The sequence below is a fragment of the Armigeres subalbatus genome, chromosome 1, assembly GCF_024139115.2.
Source record: "Armigeres subalbatus isolate Guangzhou_Male chromosome 1, GZ_Asu_2, whole genome shotgun sequence".
NCBI classification, from domain to species: Eukaryota; Metazoa; Arthropoda; class Insecta; order Diptera; family Culicidae; genus Armigeres; species Armigeres subalbatus.
The window spans coordinates 316,514,776-316,540,781 of record NC_085139.1 but is presented as its reverse complement, the minus strand read 5'-3'; the positions used below and the strand labels follow the sequence as shown (position 1 = coordinate 316,540,781).

The following is a 26,006-nucleotide window of genomic DNA, read 5'->3' as shown; positions in this document are numbered from 1 at the left end:
GCCTCCTTTCAAGAGGCTCAGAAGCCTCCTTTCAAGAGGCTCAGAAGCCTCCTTTCAAGAGGCTCAGGCCTCCTTTCAAAAGGATCGGAAGCCTCCTTTCAAGAGGCTCAGAAGCCTCCTTTCAAGAGGCCTGGAAGCCTCCTTTCAAGAGGCTCAGAAGCCTCCTTTCAAGAGGCTCAAGCCTCCTTTCAAGAGGCTCGGAAGCCTCCTTTCAAGAGGCTCAGGAAGCCTCCTTTCAAGAGGCCTGGAAGCCTCCTTTCAAGAGGCTCGGAAGCCTCCTTTCAAGAGGCTCAGAAGCCTCCTTTCAAGAGGCTCGGAAGCCTCCTTTCAAGAGGCTCGGAAGCCTCCTTTCAAGAGGCTCGGAAGCCTCCTTCCAAGAGGCTCGGAAGCCTCCTTTCAAGAGGCTCGGAAGCCTCATTTCAAGAGGCTCGGAAGCCTCATTTCAAGAGGCTCGGAAGCCTCATTTCAAGAGGCTCGGAAGCCTCCTTTCAAGAGGCTCGGAAGCCTCCTTTCAAGATGCTCGAAAGCCTCCTTTCAAGAGGCTCGAAAGCCTCCTTTCAAGAGGCCCGGAAGCCTCCTTTCAAGAGGTCCGGGAAGCCTCCTTCCAAGAGGCCCGGAAGCCTCCTTTAAAGAGGCCCGGAAGCCTCCTTTCAAGAGGCCCGTAAGCCTCCTTTCAAGAGGCCCGGAAGCCTCCTTTTAAGAGGTCCGGAAGCCTCCTTTCAAGAGGCCCGGAAGCCTCCTTTCAAGAGGCCCGGAAGCCTCCTTTCAAGAGGCCAGGAAGCCTCCTTTCAAGAGACCCGGAAGCCTTCTTTCAAGAGGCTCGGAAGCCTCCTTTCAAGCGGCCCGGAAGCCTCCTTTCAAGAGGCCCGGAAGCCTCCTTTCAAGAGGCCCGGAAGCCTCCTTTCAAGAGGCCCGGGAGCCTCCTTTCAAGAGGCCCGGGAGCCTCCTTTCAAGAGGCCCGGGAGCCTCCTTTCAAGAGGCCCGGAAGCCTCCTTTCAAGAGGCCCGGGAGCCTCCTTTCAAGAGGCCCGGGAGCCTCCTTTCAAGAGGCCCGGGAGCCTCCTTTCAAGAGGCCAGGAGCCTCCTTTCAAGAGGCCAGGGCCTCCTTTCAAGAGGCGCAGGAGCCTCCTTTCAAGAGGCCCAGGAGCCTCCTTTCAAGAGGCCCGGGAGCCTCCTTTCAAGAGGCCCGGGAGCCTCCTTTCAAGAGGCCCGGGAGCCTCCTTTCAAGAGGCCCGGGAGCCTCCTTTCAAGAGGCCCGGGAGCCTCCTTTCAAGAGGCCCGGGAGCCTCCTTTCAAGAGGCTCGGAAGCCTCCTTTCAAGAGGCTCGGAAGCCTCCTTTCAAGAGGCTCGGAAGCCTCCTTTCAAGAGGCTCGGAAGCCTCCTTTCAAGAGGCTCGGAAGCCTCCTTTCAAGAGGCTCGGAAGCCTCCTTTCAAGAGGCTTGGAAGCCTCCTTTCAAGAGGCTCGGAAGCCTCCTTTCAAGAGGCTCGGAAGCCTCCTTTCAAGAGGCTCGGAAGCCTCCTTTCAAGAGGCCCGGAAGCCTCCTTTCAAGAGGCCCGGAAGCCTTCTTTCAAGAGGCCCGGAAGCCTCCTTTCAAGAGGCCCGGAAGCCTCCTTTCAAGAGGCTCGGAAGCCTCCTTTCAAGAGGCTCGGAAGCCTCCTTTCAAGAGGCTCGGAAGCCTCCTTTCAAGAGGCTCGGAAGCCTCCTTTCAAGAGGCTCGGAAGCCTCCTTTCAAGAGGCCCGGAAGCCTCCTTTCAAGAGGCCCAGAAGCCTCCTTTCAAGAGGCCCAGAAGCCTCCTTTCAAGAGGCCCGGAAGCCTCCTTTCAAGAGGCCCGGAAGCCTCCTTTCAAGAGGCCCGGAAGCCTCCTTTCAAGAGGCCCGGAAGCCTCCTTTCAAGAGGCCCGGAAGCCTCCTTTCAAGAGGCCCGGAAGCCTCCTTTCAAGAGGCCCGGAAGCCTCCTTTCAAGAGGCCCGGAAGCCTTCTTTCAAGAGGCCCGGAAGCCTCCTTCAAGAGGCCCGGAAGCCTCCTTTCAAGAGGCCCGGAAGCCTCCTTTCAAGAGGCCCGGAAGCCTCCTTTCAAGAGACCCGGAAGCCTCCTTTCAAGAGGCCCGGAAGCCTCCTTTCAAGAGGCCCGGAAGCCTCCTTTCAAGAGGCCCGGAAGCCTCCTTTCAAGAGGCCTGAAAGTCTCCTCTCAAGAGGCTCGAAAGCCTCCTTTCAAGAGGCCCGGATGCATCATTCCAAGAGGCCCGGAAGCCTCCTCTCAAGAGGTCCGGAAGCCTCCTTTCAAGAGGCCTAGAGGCATCATTTCAAGAGGCCCGGAAGCCTTCTTTCAAGAGGCCCGGTGGTCTCCTCTCAAGAGGCCCGGAAGCCTTCTTGCAAGAGGCTCGGAAGCCTCCTTTCAAGAGGCCCGGAAGCCTTCTTGCAAGAGGCTCGGAAGCCTCCTTTCAAGAGGCCCGCAAGCCTCCTTTCAAAAGGCTTGGAAGCCACCTTCAAGAGGCCCGGTAGCTTCCCCCGGAGGCTTTCTTTCAAGAGGCCCGGAAGCTTCCTCTCAAGAGGCTCGGAAGCCTCCTTTCAAGCGGCCTGGAAGCCTCCTTTCAAGAGGCCCGGAAGCCTCCTTTCAAGAGGCCCGAAGCCTCCTTTCAAGAGGCCCGGAAGCCTCCTTTCAAGACACCTGGAAGCCTCGTTTCAAGAGGCCCGGAAGCCTCCTTTCAACAGGCCCGGAAGCCTCCTTTCAAGAGGCCTGGAAGCCTCCTTTAAAAATGTTCGGAAGCCTCCTTTCAAGAGGCTCGGAAGCCTCCTTTCTAGAGGCCAAGAAGCCTCCTTTCAAGAGGCCCGGAAGCCTCCTTTCAAGAGGCCCGGAAGCCTCCTTTCAAGAGGCCCGGAAGCCTCCTTTCAAGAGGCCCGGAAGCCTCCTTTCAAGAGGCCCGGAAGCCTCCTTTCAAGAGGCCCGGAAGCCTCCTTTCAAGAGGCCGGGAAGCCTCCTGTCAAGAGGCCTGAAGCCTCCTTTCAAGAGGCCCGGAAGCCTCCTTTCAAGAGGCCCGGAAGCCTCCATTCAAGAGGCCCGGAAGCCTCCTTTCAAGAGGCCCGGAAGCCTCCTTTCAAGAGGCCCGGAAGCCTCCTTTCAAGAGGCCCGGAAGCCTCCTTTCATGTGACCCGGAAGCCTCCTTTCAAGAGGCCCGGAAGCCTCCTTTCAAGAGGCCTGGAAGCCTCATTCCAAAAGTCCCGAAAGCCGACGTTCAAGAGGCTTAGAGGTGTCATTTCAATATGCTTAAAAGCCACATTTTAAGTAATTCGAAAGCCGTCTTTTAAGAGGCTCGGAAGCCTCTCTTCAAGAGCTCGGAGTAATAAAAATTTCAGCCAACTTTATGGAGAGTCATATATTTCGTTAATTTTCAGTTCCATTTTTCGAATATTTTATGAGTTACACTTATTTTCATTTGTAGCAAAAATAGGGGGTACTTGATGAATTAATGAATTCAAAAGTGCGAAAGGGTACCTTTCAAGAAAAAGGTTAAGAACCGCTGATGTAGAAGAATAAATAAATGAAATATCGGATAAAATTAAATATTCGATCATATTACATAGTAATAAAAATAATGTTTATCTTTATTGGAATGAAATCACAAATTTGTTTCTCTTCAGGCGATTTTCAGCACGGTTCATCGAGTACCTGTTACGGTCAGTATTGTTTTGAAAGCTATTTGTATTTAGTTATATGAAGTACATGTTCATCGTCATTTCATAAACAACGCAAATTCCTCATGACTTGTGGCTATCATATTATGAAATAATCGGTAAAAGGGCGGGAGTTAAGTAATACTGCCACAACTGAATCAAAATGACGATATGCTTCACTGTGTTCTCTGAAATCTGAATATATGGCCTTTATTAGTACATTTTTTATTTGTCTCTCATGGTTCTGATCCCAACTGAACTGTAATCTAATTTGCTTTTGCTTTTAAGGCGTTAAATCTACATTATTGCATCGTTTCCATCTTGATCGATTTTGTTAGTTAATAAAAAAATGGAAGTACAAAAATTTCTTCATAAGGCATTCAACTTTTTTTTCTATCACTTATCTAAAAGCTAATCGTTAATATTCCCTAAAACATGCTCAACAAAAAATCTTTCACTCTCACACATTCTACTTACGCTTTCTTAGAAGCGATAATCTCAGAGTCTGCTCTCTATATGTTCCAGGAATGTGGGAATTGGGCGCTAACTAATCCTACCGCGGTTGGTGGACGCTACTCTACGGATAAAAATAATTTGACTAACGGTAAGTACAAACTTTGTACATTTCAACTAAAATTGAGCAGCTTGGCCTCTCAGAGCTTCTTGGTACTGTTCACGTCCACGGCGAGATCCTGCAGGGAGCCCTTGAACGCAGGCAGCAGTGGTTTCTTATCTTCTTTGGTCTTTTTATGCTTGGCTCGATTGTGTTTCCCGTCCCTAAGATGAGAAAATTGGAGTTCTTCACTTTCCACATTCGAAAGAAATGCTGCGAACAACTCACCTGTTGATAACACCATCCTCGTCGTCCATCATTTTGAGGATGATGATTTGATCGTTGGAATCGATCGGAGCGATGGAAATATCCCGAACGGCACGGAACTTACCGCAGTTGTTGAGATGTTCGTTCTCCAGACGGAAAAAGTTCCACACAAACCGGCGGAACACCTCCAGCGGAGCCAGAACCGACGTCATCAGATCACCGGAGACGATTTTGTTCTCGGTCAGGGCGTACGATATGCCCCACACAAACCGCAAGAACAAATCCTCGATGATGGCGAAGTAGTAGAAGAACTAGGGGACAATGGAACAATGGTACGGGTTAGTATTAAGGATTCTTGACAGTGCGCGTGAATGGATATCTTACAGGAGTCGAGTAGACGATTTCCTCTCGAAGGAAGGTGTTTTCGCCGGCGTTCTTATCGAACAAGCCCCAATCCATTTTGATGTCCCAGGTGTAGGCGTAAATGGACGATACGATCTGACTCAGCAGCCACAGCCACAGGTATGGGTTGTCATAGGCGTCTTCATATTTCGCTGAAAATGTAGTAATCATACAATAATTGAAGGCTCTAAGCGCCTATGCATAATGTGCCCGCCAGAGTAAACGCGCCGTGTGGAGAAATTGATCGAGAGCCTTACTGCATGATCAGCCAGACACTTTAAACCTCTGTCATTCAAGAGAAAAAGATACCTACATGAATGATAGCTCCTCAAAGTCGCAAATATCACCACCAGAAACGTAGTCGAATACTTTCCGGCATTGACCAAATGAGGAAACGCTTCCTTCGAGTCGCGGTAACGCCGAAGACACTGAGCAAAACGGAACCAGGCCGGTAAACAGTTCACGATGGGTCGAATGATATAGCTATGTTCCATGCATTGACTTGTATCTGTTGGAATACGGAGTTCATAAAAATCAAAAACGATTAAAATAAATGCAAAAACTCACTGCCCGCATCCAACCAATTCCCGTTGGTCACGTAGAAGCAGCTTAGAAACTGGAAGTCCATCAGTGCCGTCACCAGACTGTTCAGCTGATCAGCCAGCCAGAAATCGGCGAAGCTCACATGAAAGAACGGTGCTGCCACCATGCGGCCGATGGTTTTCAACAGCCAAAACCGTGCCTCGTATCGAAACACCTTGAACGGATTGATGAGAAAAACAATCATGACGATCGTCAACGCCAACGGGTTCACGTACGGTGGGATGCTGAGACTGGCGCTATACAGAAAGCTGTTGATGACACAATATGGTTAATGTTAGATCGAGCAGCGACTGATATGGAACAAACCTTAGCAAACTTAAAGTCCAAATGACACCCAATATCGCTGCCAGTTCCATCAAGTGCTGCTCCGACAAGTGATTCCTAGGATCAAGCTCGAATATCAGAACATGATTGACACCGGACGATCGCCAACCGTAGATGTTGACGCCGAGAAGAAACACAAATTCGATCACCAACAGTGGCCCCCGATACAGTCGGAAGGCGATCTTCAAGTTCTCACCAGTGCTCTCGTGATAGATCGCCGACAAGATCACAGCAATGAACAGCACCACAAAGCTCCCACTGAACAGACCGACCTTGAATGTGGTCCAAGGGCTCTGCTGTTCGCCGAGCGGTGGTACTCTGAGTCTCTTCATGGCTTTCTGACGATCGCCACCCTCTAGCTTGGTTGTCACCGTCGTTTCCGTGTCGTTGATCAGCTTGTCGATATCTTTGTTGGTGAAGAAAGGGCTCGTTTCGACCTGCTCCTTCTGCCACCGAGCACCATTGTCCGATCGTAACAGTTTGTCATGCTTTTTGAGGATTTTCCGAAAGCCGGTGTGGTTGAGGTTCTGGTAGTTCTGCATCAAGATCAGGCTGAGGTAGAACTCGCTGAAGGCAAGCTTCAGCTCCTGCGCCTTCCGATACGGAAGGTTAATGCGCTTCAGCGTGTGGCTTTTGGACTTGCCCTTCTCCCGGTTCTCGAGCAAGCTTCTGAGCTGGGCACTAAGGCCCGCATACTTACGGGTGGCCTCGGCCAGCTTTTCCGAGTAAAAGGTGTTGATCTTTTTCAGCTCCTCATCGCAGTAGTGATAGAAGTTTTCGTCAAAGTTGGCAAAGTGCCGCTTGATGATGTCCTCTTCGACGCTGTCCAGGGCCGGGGCCTCTTCCACGGCCGTGTACAGCATCGCTTTCATTTCCTGTAGAGATGGGAGACAAAATGGAATACAAACGGTGAAAACTTGTAAATTTGATTGTCAGCTACTGAAATGTTTGAGGAAAAACAGTAAGTATTGGATGATTGTTTCTTATTTGGGTCTTGAAGAATCAGCGACCGAAAATGGCAACCTTCAAGTATTTTAAAATTAATAAGAAAAACGGTAATGACTAATGTCCCATAAGGGACCGGAAGTGATCAATGAGTAGCTCGAATAAAGAATTGGGACGTGATTTTGCCGGAATTTACATACAATTGAACGAATATGAATAAGCGGACAATAAATAACTTAACTTAAATTGATTAACGAGTGACCGGAAATGACCCACAAGTGCCCAAATGAGTCACTAGAAGTGATCAATAAATGTCCGGAAGTAACTTACAGCAAAAGACCCATGGGTGATAGGAAATGATCCTTCGACACTTGCTTCTTCTTCTTCTTCTTATTGGCATTACATCCCCACACTGGGACAGAGCCGCCTCGCAGCTTAGTGTTCATTAAGCACTTCCACAGTTATTAACTGCGTAGTTTCTAAGCCAAGTTACCATTTTTGCATTCGTATATCATGATGCTAGCACGATGATACTTTTATGCCCAGGAAATTCGAGACAATTTCCAATCCGAAAATTGCCTAGACCGGCACCGGGAATCGAACCCAGCCACTCTCAGCATGGTCTTGCTTTGTTGCCGCGCGTCTTACCGCACGGCTAAGGAGGGCCTCTTCGACACATGCTAGCGTAACTATATTCAGGGCCGAATTTTGCCAGAAGAGGCCCCGTGACCAATAATTTTTGGAAGCTCCTGAATATAACCAAGAATATTATCGAAAGTTAAGTGATCGTCAACGAAGCACAACTCATGTTAAAGTTGAGGGTTTGCAAATATGAAACCAGCTGTGATTAACCCAATTCTTGACCGACTGACCTCGCAACAATTTAGGTTTCCTTTAGGTTTTGCTTATTTGCGATCAATTCTTAATGTTAGATTCGGACATGAAAATAATGAAAACGACGACTACCTTTTCAGAAACTTTAATTTAGATTTACGATTCAACAAAGCTGTCTCGCGGATTAATAATTATTGGGATTTTTTTAAGAATGGAAACTAGTACCTATGCTAGGAATTATAGCAATTAACCAAGAACACTTTATTAAAATGAACTAAATTTGAAACACGCGAACAACGCTTTCAATAATGAAAAACAGTAAACTATAGCAATCGCACAAACCGTGCCTATTTGCTGAAAACTTGGTAGGTGGTGCTGCCAGATGCAAAACGCGAACATGGTATCTCGATCGTTGCTCCTTCCAATACTCGACCTCAACGATCTTCGCCTAATTTCCGCAGTTTTATATGTCCAAGCGCCGCCTTGGTGCGTATGCCTGCAACCATATCTTCGGTGGAGCAATGCAGCAAATCCAACAATTTCATATTACACAACTCTTTAACATAACACTGACGTGTCTCTTCGTTGCCCGCTCTGACCTTACAAATTTGATGCAACTCTGGCATTACTGGCTTGCACGACGGCTCTCCGAAATCTTCAAATACAGTGAACTCTCTCTAACTCGATGTACTGTAGCTCGATATTTTCTCTTACTCGATGAAATTCACTCACGTAAAACATGTTTCTAATAAAATTTCCTCACTGTGTGGTTCGCTCTTTTGTGCCTAATGGAGCACTACTTAAATTTTACCATGCTTGTATTCATTCCATACTCCAATATTTAGTCATTGTTTGGGGTCATGCCGCTAGATCAAAACTTCTAAAAATCCAGGTACTACAAAATAGATGTTTGAAAGTAATATTCAATCTACCTCCTTTATTTTCAACAGTTTCACTTTATACTAATCTTAACCATAAAGTTATTTTTATACTAGGACTGCGAGATTTTCAAACAGTTGTATTTATGCATAATATATTACCATTGGCGTAACTACGGGGGGGCTATAGCCACACCTAGAATCAAGTTAGCCCCCCCTAGAATTCCTAGGACTTTGCATGAGTATGGCACATATCTAGCGCTCGGATCATATCTGGGCGTAACTGCAAATAATGAATTCTTATAATCTCTCTCTACAGTGAGTTGAATATATTTTATCATGTTTTCTAACTTCGAAAAATTGATATATCTTGGGTGAGAAATGCTAAACACGAAGGATATTACGCTCCCTTTATTCTCAGCCACACATATAATTGCTTAAGGTGAATTGCGTACGAATCTAATTTCTAAAGTAAATTACACTTTCGGAGGCACATAACGCCAAAACACAACTCGTTTTCAGTACGCACAAAAATGTTTTTTAGATGTGCTTATCACCTAGATGCTTAGGTTACCGAAGGATTTCTAACAAATCTAACAATTTATCAGCAAATCATAAACTCTTTAAGATTTTTATGGTGATATTGCGTTGCATTGCATTGCGAGTATTTTTTTTAAGTGTGCCTATGATCTCTAGCTTTCCAACACTTTGCTACCGAAAACTTTGAATGTCCAATTATCTTGATAATCCGAAAAAAGCTCGGTAATCCTTGAAATCCGAAAACAGCTCGGTAAATCCTGAAATTTCAAGGCGAGGTTACTAAAATGTAAAAAGACAGGAACACCGTCTTCGACCAGAGGTCGTACAAACTGAGCACTTAACAGCATGAGACAACGGACAGGACACATAACACCCAGTGGACCAGTGGAGAATTTTTTGACCACGAAAAGTTTCCTTCTTACGAATTATGTATCTAAAGCTCTTAAGTTGTTTATATCAAAGTTATTTGGAATCCCACGACATTTCTAGATTTTTAAGTCAGAGCTGTTCAAGTCGTCACTGGGTGTATTGAAATAGCTCTTTGGTAGGCCAACTTGCGAACAGTTGAACAAAAACAATAACTTTGACTATAAGAATAAAAAAAGTTAGCCCCCCCTAGAATTTTTCCTTAGTTACGCCAATGTATATTACATAACCGAAAATTCCATCATAACATAATTTTTCCCACTAGAGTTATTTATCAAAACACTAGACATGCAAATGACTTGCTGAGAAGCAGAGCATATACGAACTTAGGCCAAGGTCGAATATCTTTCTATGGTCCAAATAAGTATAATTATATCCCTTATAACTTAAAAGTAATAAATAACAGCGATCTATTCAAAAGCAGGCTGAAGAAGCATTTGTTAATGAATGTAAACGAATATATTCTTTGAACGTGTCAACTATTTGATTATGTAGGTTTTTTGTGGCTCCTGCCATTTTTCCTGCATTTGTAACTGTACTTAATTAATCGATTCCAAAGCCACAAACGTTATCACTGTAGTTTCTCAATCTTAGTTTTAGTATTCGTGGAACCCTTCAAAGGAACTAAGTTCCACTGGGTTTTCACTTACTTTATCTTGTATTGAAATTGTATCCCCACGCTTTTTGTGATTTTATTAGTAAGTGCCCACTACCAGTGGGCTCTCTGTGTGAGCTCTTTGGTGTGGGGGACACTGGAGGGTATCAAAAAAAGGTCCCTTGAATTTCGCATACTGCGTTATCTCTGTATTTCGATATCTCTTTTACTCAATATTCTCTGTCGAAGTAATTTCTCAAAGCACTTTCATCTCGGTAACTCGATGTGGTCAGAATCAGTTTACATGCACAATATTCACGATGCACGATGTCGGACCAATTGGCCTAATCCGTTTGGCCGAAAAGTTGAAAAAAAAACTTATATTGTGTGTAATGAGTAGTAGGAACTCGTGAAGTGTGCAGTGAGAAGTGAGGAACGAGACATTTCGCACATCTCATAATAGGCAAAAGGAAGTGAAAAGTGAATAGTGAAAAGTGCGAAGTAAGAATTGAGAAATGAGAAATGAGAAGTTAAAAGTGCTCTCATTTGAGAAGCGAAAAGAAGCGAGAGAGAGAGATAGAGAGAGAGAGAGGGGGGGGAGAGAGAGATAATTGATAAATTGTCATAATATTTTTTATTAACTTTTTATTAACCGAATTTACAGGCAATTAATGTAAAATAGCACATGATCAGAGAATTTCCTTTAGAAAATATAAATAAGGTTATCATGAATCCATTGAAGCCTTTTTAGTCCAGTTGAGTAGATACAGTTTCTATTTGGAGTGATCATTTTCGCTCTGTTTTTGCCTATTTTAACAAAAATAATAATTGAGTGTGTAAAATTTATAAAACTATATTTGACATTTAATAGTTTTACCTTCCAAGCAGTGTTTTATTCCTACGTTTTGCCTTTCTCGTACAACAAAGTTATACCAAAAGGCTATACGAGTGCTCCAAAAATGAACTTATGATAGAAGGCCCGGAGACTCATAGTGTTATATACCGATTGACTCAGCTCGACAAGCTGAGGTGATGTGTGTTTATGTGTACAAATTTTGTAGACACTTTTTTCGGAACTCAGTATTATCCGATTTACTCGCAACAAGTTGCATTCGACGGGGAATTCGGTCCCATTTTTGCTATTGGGCCTGATCGGACATTGCGTTTCGGAATTATTGAGATTTTTTCCCAAGGGTCCCCCATGGAAATTTCTTTTCAAACCTGAGAATAATATATTTTTTTTAAACGGTGGCAATGCATTTTAATCAATGCAAAAACATGCAACATTATCGAAAAATGTGATCTATTCCTTTAATGAGCATTTTTGACCTTTCCAATGAGATATTTTTACTATATTTTATAAAGCACGAGAAAGGCATCGTCACTGCTAGGTGGATTAATCTGTTTTTTTTTGTTATGCTCGATAATCGCACACCACAAAAAAAAATAACAGAAAAAAATCCATTTTTTCGTCTATGTGCCAAAATGACGCTCATCCGCAGCTATCCGTAGTTGCGGATTCTCGTTCCTCAGATAGTATAAGTAATTCATAGATAGTAAAGATAATTCAATTCAATTCAACTGTGGTGGTGGTCTCTTGAGACTACTCGGCCCTGTTCGTCCAACTTCAACTTAGGCAAAATATACATTTTTTTCAATAATTACCCAGCTTTTACTAATCAGGGTGTCGACTCAAATTTGAGAAATTCCCTGACATTCCCTGACTTTCCAGATCATTTATCGAAAAATTCCAGGTATGAAAAATGTGTTTTTTTTTCAATTCATAGAAGCATATGAAAATCTCTGCATGTTTGATTCCTGCCCATATGAGTTACTGGAAGAATTCAAATTCGAGTAAACACCATACAATATACAAAGTTTTTGGAGCGGAGCTTTGGAAAAAATCTACCAAAACATTCATCAAGGAGTTCCAGGATTGATCTATTGAGAGAGCTCTTGGAAAGATTTTTTTTATATTTCAGTTAGAATTCTGAAGTAATTTAGAAAAATTACTGGAATAAATAATTATTATTGTTATTATTGTCGAGCTACTTCAAGCTCTCATTGGACAGCACTATTATGAAATAAATTTTCATGACCAATACTAAATATAATTTATGGAATCACAATGAAGCATTATGAACGTTGTTCACTGGACATTAATCAATTCATAAGCCTTCTTTATGAAATGCAGAAGTAGCATTTGGAGGCCATAACCACGCCTTATGAAATTCGTAATTTTAATAAAGCATCTTAAGGTTCCCCCAAAAACACGCGATGCGACAGTCGCGACGCGATTTCATCGCTTGGCGACAGCGATTTTTTGTTTTTTTTTTTTTTGCAAATCTGATTAAATTGTTGAAAAATTAAATTCAATAAATTATCTTAAAGATAAATTGTCTAGCTCAAACTTTTGTAGGGGTATGTGGCGGGACCATCATCATCATTATCAATACATGTGATTTCGTTTTTGCTTTCCGGTTGTACCGAGGACATCGAGGGGATATGAATAAATAACCAATTACGAACGTGTTCCAAATGTCTGCAAATAGTTGATGGAATGATTATAAGTTACACATTTTACTTGGATTAAAACTATTTTCATGTTGGGGCAATTATTGGCCCAACCATTGGCCCTTTATGCAACGTACACACCAGTCAAGCAGTTTGACGAACATTGACTCCGCCCCCAAGAAAACGCTTCGGTTGCTGCTTTGTTTGAACGTGTGTGAAGTTGTTCGAACAACCATTTGACAGTTGGCGGCTCGGTTGGAAAAAATTAAAACAGTTTGATTTTTGTTTGAGTTGTCGGGGGTGGAGTCAAGGTTCGCCGAAGATGTTTGAGCATTTGTAGTGAAGTTGCACAAACCCCCATATATTTTTTGATGGTTGGCGCTCGAGTTGGTGCTTCGGTCATTCGTGTGTGATATTGTTGGTCGAATAAATTGATTGTTCGTGTCGCTGTTGGTAAAACTTGGTGGATGTTTGAATAAACGAGAGGTGGAGTCAATGTTAGTCAAACTGCTTGACTGTGTGTACGTTCCATTAGAACAGTTCAACTTAGTTTTTGATTCAAAATTCAAACCTCTTCGATGTACATATACAGATCACCGCACGACTTGGAAAGCATTACAATATGTGAGAACATGATTGCATTGACTTTCGGTGAGGGTAATATTAAAATGAATATGATGTCTTTCATAAGATGCCTTATGATTTCCTTCAAATTAGGTTTGAATGAAATATCAAAAGGAGTCTTATGAAATTCTTTACATGCAACGAATTAACGTTATATGACCAGAAATGAAATTTGAAGGGCTAGAGATGAAAAACATAAGGGACTTATGTTTAAACCGATTTCAACAATCTTGTGGATTCATAGTTTTGGCCTTATGTTTTTCGTATGGCAAATGAACCCTGAGTGTACTCTTGCGTCCGGTATGATTAGGGGAAGGTGGGGAGACTTGATCCCCGGAGAGACTTGATCACCCCCTGTTTTATCGAGAACTAAAGTAGTTTTGTTCTAGCGTATTTTTTAGTACAGATCCTCTAAATAAATCTAGCATGATTTTTAAAAACATCGTAAGTCTAAATGAGAGACTGTCTTTCATTACGCTCTCTTTCACTAATAGTCATAAAGCTAGTTTTGCATTTATTGCAATATTTACACCACAACAGGCTAGACAAAGCCATTTTTTCTGATCGCTGTTAAAAAATCCTATGTAAATGTTAGTATGGCTTCGTAATAATCGAAATATAAAGTAAACAAAGAGAGCCTCTCTTTTGGACTTACGACGTTTTCAAAAATCACACGAGAAATGACCTTTATGTGGGAGGTTATTTTTTGGATTGACAACCTTATTTATTCTGCAGGGCGGTTTGTATGTTTTGACCTTCCTAAATATTTTTTTATTGGCCAGGCAAAATTTAAACAACTTTTCATATCAACAATCAAATGATATAGTTTTTTTTTCACACCACATAGCCATAAATAGGTATGCTTAATGATCTGTACTGATGAAAATGTCAACATTCTATCAAAGTTTTAGGAGATTTGGATTTGGTTATTGCCTCAATATGGGGAGATTTAATCCCCAATTGGTCACCCATATAAAAATTCGTCGAAAAAATTCAAAAAAATATAAATCTTTTCTCAGGCTTCTAATTGTTTGGAGATTTGCCAAATTTTCTGAAAGGTTGGCAGGAAAAATTATTTATTGCGTAGATATCATGAAAAGGGGATCAAGTCTTCCCATATTTGAAAATTGCAATTGCTGTCGAATTCAGTAACAAAAATCGAAAATACGAAAATTCCGCGTATTTTGACGAAAAAAAATGTTTTAAAAATCTGAGGGCACCATTCTAATTTTATCAAAGCAAGTTCTTGGAGAGGGATCAATTTCCCCCGAATATTTTAAAAGTAAATTTTTGACAGCACTCCAAAAAATCGATTGTGTATCAATAGCAACAATAATTTAAGGACTGTCATACTTCAGTAATGTTAAATACTATATTTATTTTTGGCTGTGATACATCGGAAATCAGAAAAGAGGATCAAGTCACCCCAGTCTTTCCTATGTAGTTTCATTGAGACTATCGCAACCTACGTACATGAGGTAGATCATATGATGATGTCATTCTCTCTACATGACTATAGTAATTTGACCACCTAAGGACGTGAGGATCGACCAATGACATTATAAGCCCATCATCAAATGGAAGTTCACGAAATGTTTTTAAAACATTACCTACAGAATCTTGTTTGGAGATGATGCCGATGCTGTGGAGTGTTATCAAAGATCCACAAAGATAGTATTCGGCGTTTTCTTTCAACACTAGACCAACATTTGAAAAGGGCGTAACAGCCAAAATTTATTTCTTCTTATTCTTTGTCTACATATATAGCTACACAGAAAAAAATTCCATGGTAACAATTACTATTTTGTAGACTACGCCATGTTTTTAAAACAACCACAAATTTTCAGTTAAATTAACCATGCATTCGGACAAATTCACCACTAATTCAGTTCATGTAACAACATTCCACCACGCCCACAGTTGATTTTTACTGCGCGCATGGTAAAATCAAACGGGTTTGTTGTCTGCTGAAAATCGTCGGTCCGTATTCTTAAATTCAGGGCTGTTACAAACTAGTCGAATTCCAATCCGCGAAATCCGCGACTGTAGAAACAAATCCGCGACAAACAAAAATATAGTTTCTTACTTCAAAACACGTTTTATAAATGCGAAATTTCAATATTTTTGCTTCTAATCTATTGGCATATTCGTCGATAGAAAATAAAATAAAAGAACATTCGCTAATATATGTAATATCAAAAACTGCATAGTTAACGCTTCAACCATATCACGAGCCACAGAAATGTGCAGTGTTGAACTATGCCCGAAAGAAATTCAATTTTTAATGTTTCCGGGAAACCCTCCATTCTAATCGATGTTGTATAGATGCATTTAGTTATAAGTTGGTTGGGCAGATGGCAGTCTGTTGTCATAGGTAAATTAGATCAAGGGTTATATTTGAATTATACTTTTTAGTACGTTAGTTTTTTTCTAATCTCTACCAACGTTTTATAAGGGCATGGACGCACCAATAATCCGTCAGGCTATTTATTAATCAGTCATTGGATTTTGCACTTCCATCAATCCGCCAGTTAGGAAATCTCGCTTCACTTTTCAAAAGGTCCTAAGTAACATTTTTTCATGAATTAATTTGAATAGCGCAATCAACAGAACAACATGAAAGCTAATGATTGCAGTATTCAAATTAATTCATGAAAAAAAGTTACTTAGGTCCTTTTGAAAAGTTAAGCGAGAAATAATAAGACCGATTTCTTCAAAAGCAAGCGACATAGCTCTGCAGAGGCCTGAACAAAGCTTGACAAATCTGATTTAAAAGCACTCAGGCGAAATGATACCAGAGGCGGACAGGAACGGCCTACGAATTTTGAAAAATGTTCACGATTTGAAAAATGGAGTAATTACCACTACGTATGAGATAATGGATGGGGATTGCTAAGCTTATATAACACGGCAGACTCGACACGTTGTTAAATTGCCGGAAGAGCATCAAGCGAAGATAACATGCACTAGAGATACCAAAAAAGGCCGTAGGCTTCATGGTAGGTCGCGTACACGATGGTGTTTTGCAATTGAAGTAGACCTGAGGGTACTAAACTTCAGTGCGCTTACAGCGGCACACTAGGAGTTAACTTTCGGAAATCAGTATGGCGAAAAGCATCTAAGGGTAAATATCTCGAATATAAGCAACTTAATCGAAAAAATATTTGGTAGGCGTAGTAGCAGACACCTTCCTACATAACTGGTACCAAATAGATTTTTGTGAAAAGTTCCTGCTGTTAGAAAATCTGCGTTAGATGTCTTTCGCCATACAAATATCTGGCGGTAAACTCATGCTGGCTATTTTAAGCTAAGCAACTCTCAATGGATATAAGAACAGCGATGAATTTTGATGCACAGGTAAGGGGTCGTACACTTATTACGTAAGCAATTTTTCTGGGTTTTTCGAACCCCTCTCCCCCCATGTAAGATTTTTTTCATACAAATGATTTTTTATTTATATGGAGCGTAAGATATTGACCGACACCCCCTCCCCCCAAAAGTGCTTACGTAATATGTGTACGGCCCCTAATGGAACAAAAACACATTGAACTGAAAAAAAAACCTATACAAAGCCTATTGGAACAAGGCCTACAAGGCCTATACAAAGTTATTGGAATACATAATAAAACAAAGGACGAATACCGAATGGTTTAAATGATGCCTGCAATACTGGGAGTCATTAAGCATGGTACAAAACTTGATGCAACTGATGGTCGGGCAACGAAAAAAAACCTATATCTATCGTTCAACCGACGATATTCGGATTTCTGAATATCGCTCCAACCATTGACATGCGATCTGATACTTTCTCAACAAAAAGAGAGGTCGAACAATCCACAAGGACTTTCTGTTTGGCAGCTGATATTGCCGAGGATGACCAAAACGTGGCATTCCCAACCTAGACCACAATCCCTCAGCAGCAAGTTATCACACCACCGGAGAGCAGCATGCAAAGAAAAGATTAAAACGGCGAGACACTCGAGGATGCAGATGAACCAGGTTCACACCACCCTAGGATAAGGACAGCCCTGTAAATTAACCCTCGGAATAGTAGTTTCAACCGCAACATTTTTTTGCGTGTATATATGTGGACAAGGAATCAGAAAGAATAAATTTAGGCTATTGCGCCCTTTTCAAATGTTGGTCTAGAACAAGCCTATCTAGCTGTTGGTTGTAGGTTGAACATTATTGATGATTATTTGTGGATCGGTTTTGAACTATGGCACATTTAAGCCATTTGATCCAGTTTAGATAATTTTCGAAAAATTTGGCGCAACATTTTCATCGAAAGGTAATATGATATATTAGAGTTGGTTACTAATTAGCAATTTATATTTGTCAAGATAGATCGCATTTCTTCCAATATCCCAATATCAGACTCTCGGGATTGATGATTAAGTATTTGAACGAACTTTAAAAACTTCTTTTGTTTAAAGGGAACATGACTCTAACGCTGCTGACACAAAACGACTATGACACAAAACCACTCAAACTAAATAATCTAAAATATTAAAGCGGACTTAATAAAAATAATTTGTATCAGACTTCAACAATGACCATTTGAACATGGCTTTGGAACGTGTGTTATTGCTTAGAGATTAATAGAAAAAAAAACTCGTTTACCATGGAATACATGGAATTGGCCTGGAGTAAACTTTTAGTCTAGATACTACCAACAGTCACATAAAAAAAGCTTTATAGCTTGATAGTGAAAATGGTTGTCGACTGTAACTGCCTCAGAGTATTGTTTTGTTTATCGGCTATGCAGTACGATTACCAGCTAAAACGATATATTAATTCTAATCCGAAGTTTCGGTACTTTAATAATTGAACGGTTCAGCGTTTCATTTTCATAAGTGTTTGGCATATTGCTCGACATAAAAAAAATCGCTATAAATTTTCAATATTGGGTTTTGTGTTTTTTCCCTGACCTCAATCGAAATTCCCTGACTTTCCCTGACATTCCAGGTCCAAATTGAAATTCCCTGACTTTCCAGGTTTTTCCAGGTAGTCGACACCCTGTCTAGGACCATGCGAGTCCCGGAAGGTTATTACTATTATAATCTTTATTAAAGAGGTTTTTAGCCCAAGGCTAGTTCACCTCCGACCTCCCGGAAGGTTAATATCTACAACTTGAAGCAAATAAAAATTATTACTATTCTGAATGATGGTTTTAACCCTTAAATGCGCAATGTTGTTTTAAAACAACAAACCGAAAATACGTTTAATGTTAATAATTTTAATGGTAGTTTACTTTAAAAATACTTTCGACGATTTCTAAAAAAATCGCCTTGCGCCTTTAAGGGTTAATTACAGAGTTTTTCGTTGAATGGCTTATGCGTCCGGTACTGGGGGATCTCCCCCTAGCCTTTACCCATACTTAGTATACACGAAAGGCGAAACAATTTGGGAATTATCCAGTAGATTGCCCCTCTAAGGGTGTGTGATAAGGTGTGCCCCCGAATATTGACTGCGGGGCTATTCAATAAATAGTTTCTAGTTGAACCGGCCTCGCCCCAGAAACGTTTGTCTGCGCCGGACTGCACAACATATCGTCAAGAACGATTCTTCATCTCTGCCTTCTCATTGTACTGTGGACTGTATGGCACGGTTTGTTGCGGGGTTATTCTACGGTCAGCCAAAAACTGCTTCAATTGCTTCCTGGAATATTCTCGTCCTCCATTGGCGCACTGCCAAACTGGTTCCTGACCAAAAGTCAAAAACACCATTTTCAGAAGTTTTTAGTTTTTGTACTCTATGTACTAGGGGAACGGCTCCTGGATTCCATCTCATGGCTCCGATGTTTATCCCATCAGAAACAAAGCAATGGAAAGGTATTTGGTTTGTATCTTTGCGATTTTTCAGCAGTGAGCACGCATCTTTACAAAAAAGGCAATGAAATTGGTTCCGCATTTCTTTGTTTCGCGATGAGATTAATATATGTTCAGTGAGATGGAGATCGGAGCAGTTCTCCAAATATGCCTAGGGATTTTTGAAACAATATTGCTAACTTGAAAGCGAGCAACACCATAAATTCAATGCTAGTTTTACCACACTTGTGCATGAATATTTTTTTATATTGTTATTCTTGGTTTTAAATGATTATCAAGATAAAAATCATTATAAATATCAATAATGACAATTTTACGTGCCGTGTAAAATGCTTGTGGAGCCGGCAAGTCATGCCATGAAATATCTCAGGATATGTGCGAAGAGCTGCCACCATAATCCGCGATCTTTTACGGTCACGGTTTGAAATACAGATTGTGAACAGAAAATTGACTTCATGTCTCGACGCGGTCGATCAGTTTTTGGCATCAACGTGCAATACGCGGATATAGTGGGCAATGTGCATCTGGGTAAGTATTTTTAAACCCTTTATTTATTAGGTTTTTTAAACGAGTTTACTTCAGAATAGCAAATAAAGTAAAACAAAAATAGAAAGAGCGTCGGAAACGGACCTGTGCCCCACCAATTTCTCTAGAAAAAAAATCTTTAGAATTTCCTCATGAGATTTGGAGAAATTTTCCTTAAATTTTAGAATAATATTTGTAGAAATTAACGAGAATTCATAAAGATTTACTCATGCAAGTTTTAGAAATAAAAATCATGTGGCTGGCTGTGTTGGCTGAAACTCATAGATTCAATCTATGCCGAAGCGGAATTATTTCTCGCTTAACTTTTCAAAAGGACCTAAGTAACATTTTTTTCATGAATTAATTTGAGTACTGCAGTCGAAAGCTTTCATGTTTTTCTGTTGATTGCGCTATTCAAATTAATTCATGAAAAAAATGTTACTTAGGTCCTTTTGAAAAGTTAAGCGAGATTTAGTCTTTTTTGCTGTTCGAAATAGATTTGGTCTGTCGTTGTGTCATAGCATGATGTCAAATCATCAAACAAATAGTTTCCTATTCTGGTTCTTCAGTTAGGTTTGCGTGCAAAGGCGCGTAGGATTGCCATGCTAATCCAGAGATAGTGAGTCCGACCTAGGATGTTTTCGGGTGATAAACATTCTCGGTTTCCTAGGTATAGTTAATTCACAAGATACAGATTCATGTAATGACAGGCATAGAAGAAATTTCAAATATTAACTGTTAAACTGTCGATTAAAAGCAAATCGAGCTTCAGTTGGAATGTAAAGCCATTCAAGAAGAAGAAGAAGGAGAAGAAAATGTCCTATTTATATAGTCATTACGATATACAAATCAATCAACAATCAAAAGTTATGTCTTGCGATCGATAGCAATTTAGTTTGAATAAGCCCTCTTCTATCTCTTGCACCCAGCCAAATTGTCTATTTTTCATGATTTATTGCCCTATTACCAAAAACGCCACTAAACAAGCTACAGTGACGTTGACGAAAATTTTCTTGGTATCGCAGGCTAGCCGCACAAGGTAGGTGACACATTTTTATAGAGGTAGAAAAGTCAACAATCGGAAGCGGACCGCCGACTGCCACCTAATGCAACTTTGTATCACGATATGCTCATAGAGAAAAAAAAAATACTGTCTTCCTCGCTGACCGCACAGATTTCAACACCATTTAGATATCAACTTTTATTTATTTCCATTTCTTATTCACACCTCTCATCGTTATCATTGGTGTCGCGGCTTCAATGAGCTTACTTTTATCCAAGTTGGCGATGACGGCGCACTTGAACCTAAAAGGGGAGAATTGGGTTCCTATCAACTATGCTTCAGGTCCTTTAGGTCAAAAGGACAAAAGCCGGGAATACTTAGATTTTAACAGCTTCGTGGTGTTTGAAATAAAATAACAATCAGAAATCCATCTGTTCCGTTTTGACACATCTTATCGCAAATTCCCCTAAATACATCAGCCCCAATCGCAGAGGAAGATTGCAATGCAATAAAAATAAATTAGCATTCCTTGTCAAGCATTAGTTTTAATTGGTCCGTCATGTCGCACACTTTCATGCCGATTGACTTAGAGCTGGCTGACAGACCGACACGGACTTGACTAGGCGAAGGGTGAATCCATATGCCTTCATCGCTTCGCGCCCGTGTTGCATCACGTGTTTCTCCCGCGGTCAGCTCTCGGCGTTTCTCAGTGACCGGATGGGAGACGCAAACATATTTAAAACATGATTTTTTTTTAATACGACCACATCACTTGGTCTTAGACAACCATAACCTTCGTACAGAACAAGCTGCAATACAATTACGTACTCAACAAAAAAAAAAAAAATACTCTGACATTTACATTATTTATTATTTATTATATATTTATTATTTATTTTTTAATTGACATTTGAGCATTTGACCCCTTTTTCTCACAGATATAAACACTATTAACTAATACGCTCCTTTGGATGACGTGCGATTACTGCTCCAAACTTTTATATACCGTCGTCGGGGGTGACAATGGGTCACTGTTTCAACTACTTAGAATGCTTGTAGATTAGATTGAATGTAACTGAGGGCAAGAAGACTAAAATATAAGAGACCTTTTTGAACGATTTTGCTATCCGACCTCCAGGCTGCTGGTGAGAACTATGACCCATTCTCACCCCCCAGACCCATTGTCACCCCCGATGGCGGTACACATATACTGCCGCTAATAGCAAGTCGAGCACATCTGTATATGGGCCTCCATATATAGATGTGCTCGACTTGCGGTTAGCGGCAGTATAAAGGCAGATGGTAGATTTCATAAACGTTTTCAAAGTTAATTGCCTAATCAACGGGCCTGCAAGAGTATGTGAAAAACGTAGGACTTTCAACCACTCGATTGTACCCTTGACAGATACGTATTTCGACCTCAACAGTAAGGCCGTCTTCAGTGTCTCGTACTTGACTCGATTTGTCGACATTTTCTTGGTCCCGGTTAACTGTCCAGGATTCTGAAGAGTTATTTCGACCACTGATCTACGAAACAAATATCAGGTGAACAGTGTAACGGCTGGAGTGCCACAGGGTTCCAACTCTTCGTATTTTTGCTGAAGCTGCTCAAAAGGCTCATGATAGTAAATTTTGCTGGTGATATCGTCATGAGGTTAACTGGTAAAAATATGGAGGAGTTTGGACACTGGACACTCGACTCAAAATGCATAATAGCGGATATATTACAATTCCAATGAAAACTTATCTAAAGGTTTGTTAGCATTTGAGAGGCTTGAAGACATTTTCAAAAAGCTTAATAGCCATTGAAGAAGGCTTGGAAGCCTCCTTCCAAAAACTCGTTAGCCTCCTTTCAAGAGGCTCGAGACCCTCCACTCAACAGGCTGGGAAGCCTCCTTTCAAGAGCCTGGATAGCCTCTTTCCAACAGGATGGGAAGCCACCTTCCAAGAGGCTGAAAAGCCTCCTTCCAAGAGGCTGAGAAGCCTCCTTCCAAGAGTCTGAGAAGCCTTCTTTCAAAAGGCTCGGTCGCTTCTTTTCAAGAGGCTCGGGAGCCTCCTTCCACAAGGCTGAGAAGCCTCCTCTTAAAGGGCTAGGAAGCTTCCTTTAAAAAGACCCGGAAGCCTGCTTACAAGAAGCTGGGAAGCCTCCCTTGCAAATGCTGGGAAGCCTCCCTTCAAAAGGCTAGGACGCCTTCTTCCAAAAGTCTGAGAAGCCTCCTTTCAAGAGGCTTGGAAGCAGAGGCTCGGAAGCCTCCTTTCAAGAGGCTTGGAAGCAGAGGCTCGGAAGCCTCCTTTCAAGAGGCTTGGAAGCAGAGGCTCGGAAGCCTCCTTTCAAGAGGCTTGGAAGCAGAGGCTCGGAAGCCTCCTTTCAAGAGGCTTGGAAGCAGAGGCTCGGAAGCCTCCTTTCAAGAGGCTTGGAAGCAGAGGCTCGGAAGCCTACATTTCAAGAGGCTCGGAAGTCTTCTTTTCAGGAGGCTCGGTAGCCTCCTTTTCAAGAGGCTCGGAAGCCTCCTTTTCAAGAGGCTCGGAAGCCTCCTTTTCAAGAGGCTCGGAAGCCTCCTTTTCAAGAGGCTCGGAAGCCTCCTTTTCAAGAGGCTCGGAAGCCTCCTTTTCAAGAGGCTCGGAAGCCTCCTTTTCAAGAGGCTCAGAAGCCTCCTTTCCAAGAGCTCAGAGCCTCCTTTTCAAGAGGCTCAGAGCCTCCTTTTCAAGAGAGGCTCGGAAGCCTCCTTTTCAAGAGGCTCAGAAGCCTCCTTTTCAAGAGGCTCACAAGCCCCCTTTTCAAGAGGCTCAGAAGCCTCCTCTTCAAGAGGCTCAGAAGCCTCCTTTTCAAGAGGCTCAGAAGCCTCCTTTCAAGAGGCTCGGAAGCCTCCTTTTCAAGAGGCTCAGAAGCCTCCTTTTCAAGCTCAGAAGCCTCCTTTTCAAGAGGCTCAGGAAGCCTCCTTTTCAAGAGGCTCAGAAGCCTCCTTTTCAAGAGCTCAGGAAGCCTTCTTTTCAAGAGGCTCAAGCCTCCTTTCAAGAGGCTCAAGCCTCCTTTTCAAGAGGCTCAGAAGCCTCCTTTTCAAGAGGCTCAAGCCTCCTTTTCAAGAGGCTCAAGCCTCTTTTCAAGAGGCTCAAGCCTCCTTTTCAAGAGCTCAGAAGCCTCCTTTTCAAGAGGCTCAAGCCTCCTTTTCAAGAGGCTCAGAAGCCTCCTTTTCAAGAGGCTCAGAAGCCTCCTTTCAAGAGCTCAGAAGCCTCCTTTTCAAGAGGCTCAGAAGCCTCCTTTTCAAGAGGCTCAGAAGCCTCCTTTTCAAGAGGCTCAAAGCCTCCTTTTCAGAAGGCTCAAGCCTCCTTTTCAAGAGGCTCAGAAGCCTCCTTTCAAGAGGCTCAGAAGCCTCCTTTTCAAGAGGCTCAGAAGCCTCCTTTTCAAGAGCTCAGAGCCTCCTTTTCAAGAAGGCTCAAGCCTCCTTTTCAAGAGGCTCAGGAAGCCTCCTTTTCAAGAGGCTCAGAGCCTCCTTTTCAAGAGGCTCAGAAGCCTCATTTCAAGAGGCTCGAGCCTTCTTTTCAAGAGGCTCAGAAGCCTCCTTTCAAGAGGCTCAGAAGCCTCCTTTTCAAGAGGCTCAGAAGCCTCCTTTTCAAGAGGCTCAGGAAGCCTCCTTTTCAAGAGGCTCAGAGCCTCCTTTTCAAGAGGCTCAGAGCCTCCTTTTCAAGAGGCTCAGAAGCCTCCTTTCAAGAGGCTCAGGAAGCCTCCTTTCAAGAGGCTCAGAAGCCTCCTTTCAAGAGGCTCAAGCCTCCTTTCAAGAGGCTTGGAAGCCTCCTTTCAAGAGGCTCAGAAGCCTCCTTTCAAGAGGCTCAGAAGCCTCCTTTCAAGAGGCTCAGAGCCTCCTTTCAAGAGGCTCAGAAGCCTCCTTTCAAGAGGCTCAGAAGCCTCCTTTCAAGAGGCTCGGAAGCCTCCTTTCAAGAGGCTCAGAAGCCTCCTTTCAAGAGGCTCAGAGCCTCCTTTCAAGAGCTCAGAGCCTCCTTTCAAGAAGCTCAGAAGCCTCCTTTCAAGAGGCTCAGAGCCTCCTTTCAAGAGGCTCAGGAAGCCTCCTTTCAAGAGGCTCAGAAGCCTCCTTTCAAGAGGCTCAAGCCTCCTTTCAAGAGGCTCAGAAGCCTCCTTTCAAGAGGCTCAAGCCTCCTTTCAAGAGGCTCAGGAAGCCTCCTTTCAAGAGCTCAGAAGCCTCCTTTCAAGAGGCTCAAGCCTCCTTTCAAGAGGCTCAGAAGCCTCCTTTCAAGAGGCTCAGAAGCCTCCTTTCAAGAGAGCTCAGAAGCCTCCTTTCAAGAGGCTCAGAAGCCTCCTTTCAAGAGGCTCAGAAGCCTCCTTTCAAGAGGCTCAGAAGCCTCCTTTCAAGAGCTCAGAAGCCTCCTTTCAAGAGGCTCAGAGCCTCCTTTCAAGAGGCTCAGAAGCCTCCTTTCAAGAGGCTCAGAAGCCTCCTTTCAAGAGGCTCAAGCCTCCTTTCAAGAAAACTCAGAGCCTCCTTTCAAGAGGCTCAGAAGCCTCCTTTCAAGAGGCTCAGAAGCCTCCTTTCAAGAGGCTCAGGAAGCCTCCTTTCAAGAGGCTCAGAAGCCTCCTTTCAAGAGGCTCAGAAGCCTCCTTTCAAGAGGCTCAGAAGCCTCCTTTCAAGAGGCTCAAGCCTCCTTTCAAGAGGCTCAGAAGCCTCCTTTCAAGAGGCTCAGAGCCTCCTTTCAAGAGCTCAGAAGCCTCCTTTCAAGAGGCTCAGAAGCCTCCTTTCAAGAGCTCAGGCCTCCTTTCAAGAGCTCAGAAGCCTCCTTTCAAGAGGCTCAGAAGCCTCCTTTCAAGAGGCTCAGAAGCCTCCTTTCAAGAGGCTCAGGCCTCCTTTCAAGAGCTCAGAAGCCTCCTTTCAAGAGCTCAGAGCCTCCTTTCAAGAGGCTCAGAAGCCTCCTTTCAAGAGGCTCAGAAGCCTTCTTTCAAGAGGCTCAAGCCTCCTTTCAAGAGGCTCAGAGCCTCCTTTCAAGAGGCTCAGAAGCCTCCTTTCAAGAGGCTCAGAGCCTCCTTTCAAGAGCTCAGAAGCCTCCTTTCAAGAGGCTCAGAAGCCTCCTTTCAAGAGGCTCAGAAGCCTCCTTTCAAGAGGCTCAGAAGCCTCCTTTCAAGAGGCTCAAAGCCTTCTTTCAAGAGGCTCAGGAAGCCTCCTTTCAAGAGGCTCAGAGCCTCCTTTCAAGAGCTCAGAAGCCTCCTTTCAAGAGGCTCAGAAGCCTCCTTTCAAGAGGCTCAGAAGCCTCCTTTCAAGAGCTCAGAAGCCTCCTTTCAAGAGGCTCAGAAGCCTCCTTTCAAGAGGCTCAAGCCTCCTTTCAAGAGGCTCAGAAGCCTCCTTTCAAGAGGCTCAGAAGCCTCCTTTCAAGAGCTCAGAAGCCTCCTTTCAAGAGGCTCAGAAGCCTCCTTTCAAGAGGCTCAGAAGCCTCCTTTCAAGAGGATCAGAAGCCTCCTTTCAAGAGGC

The 26,006-nt window shown here is 42.8% G+C and overlaps 1 protein-coding gene across 1 annotated transcript in view; it reads right to left on the bottom strand.

Annotated features, from left to right (window-relative positions):
• Positions 1 to 3,855: 3,855 nt before the first annotated feature.
• Positions 3,856 to 26,006, bottom strand: part of LOC134207958 (solute carrier family 53 member 1-like) — a 70,944-nt gene continuing 48,793 nt past the window's right edge. The window contains exons 3-8 of the mRNA XM_062684051.1: positions 5,803 to 6,695; positions 5,461 to 5,744; positions 5,207 to 5,401; positions 4,876 to 5,045; positions 4,513 to 4,802; positions 3,856 to 4,448 (exon numbers count right to left, since the gene is read on the bottom strand). Of these exons, the coding sequence (XP_062540035.1) occupies positions 4,325 to 4,448; positions 4,513 to 4,802; positions 4,876 to 5,045; positions 5,207 to 5,401; positions 5,461 to 5,744; positions 5,803 to 6,695 (1,956 nt within the window). The 3' untranslated portion in view covers positions 3,856 to 4,324. The remainder of the gene's footprint in view (positions 4,449 to 4,512; positions 4,803 to 4,875; positions 5,046 to 5,206; positions 5,402 to 5,460; positions 5,745 to 5,802; positions 6,696 to 26,006) is intronic.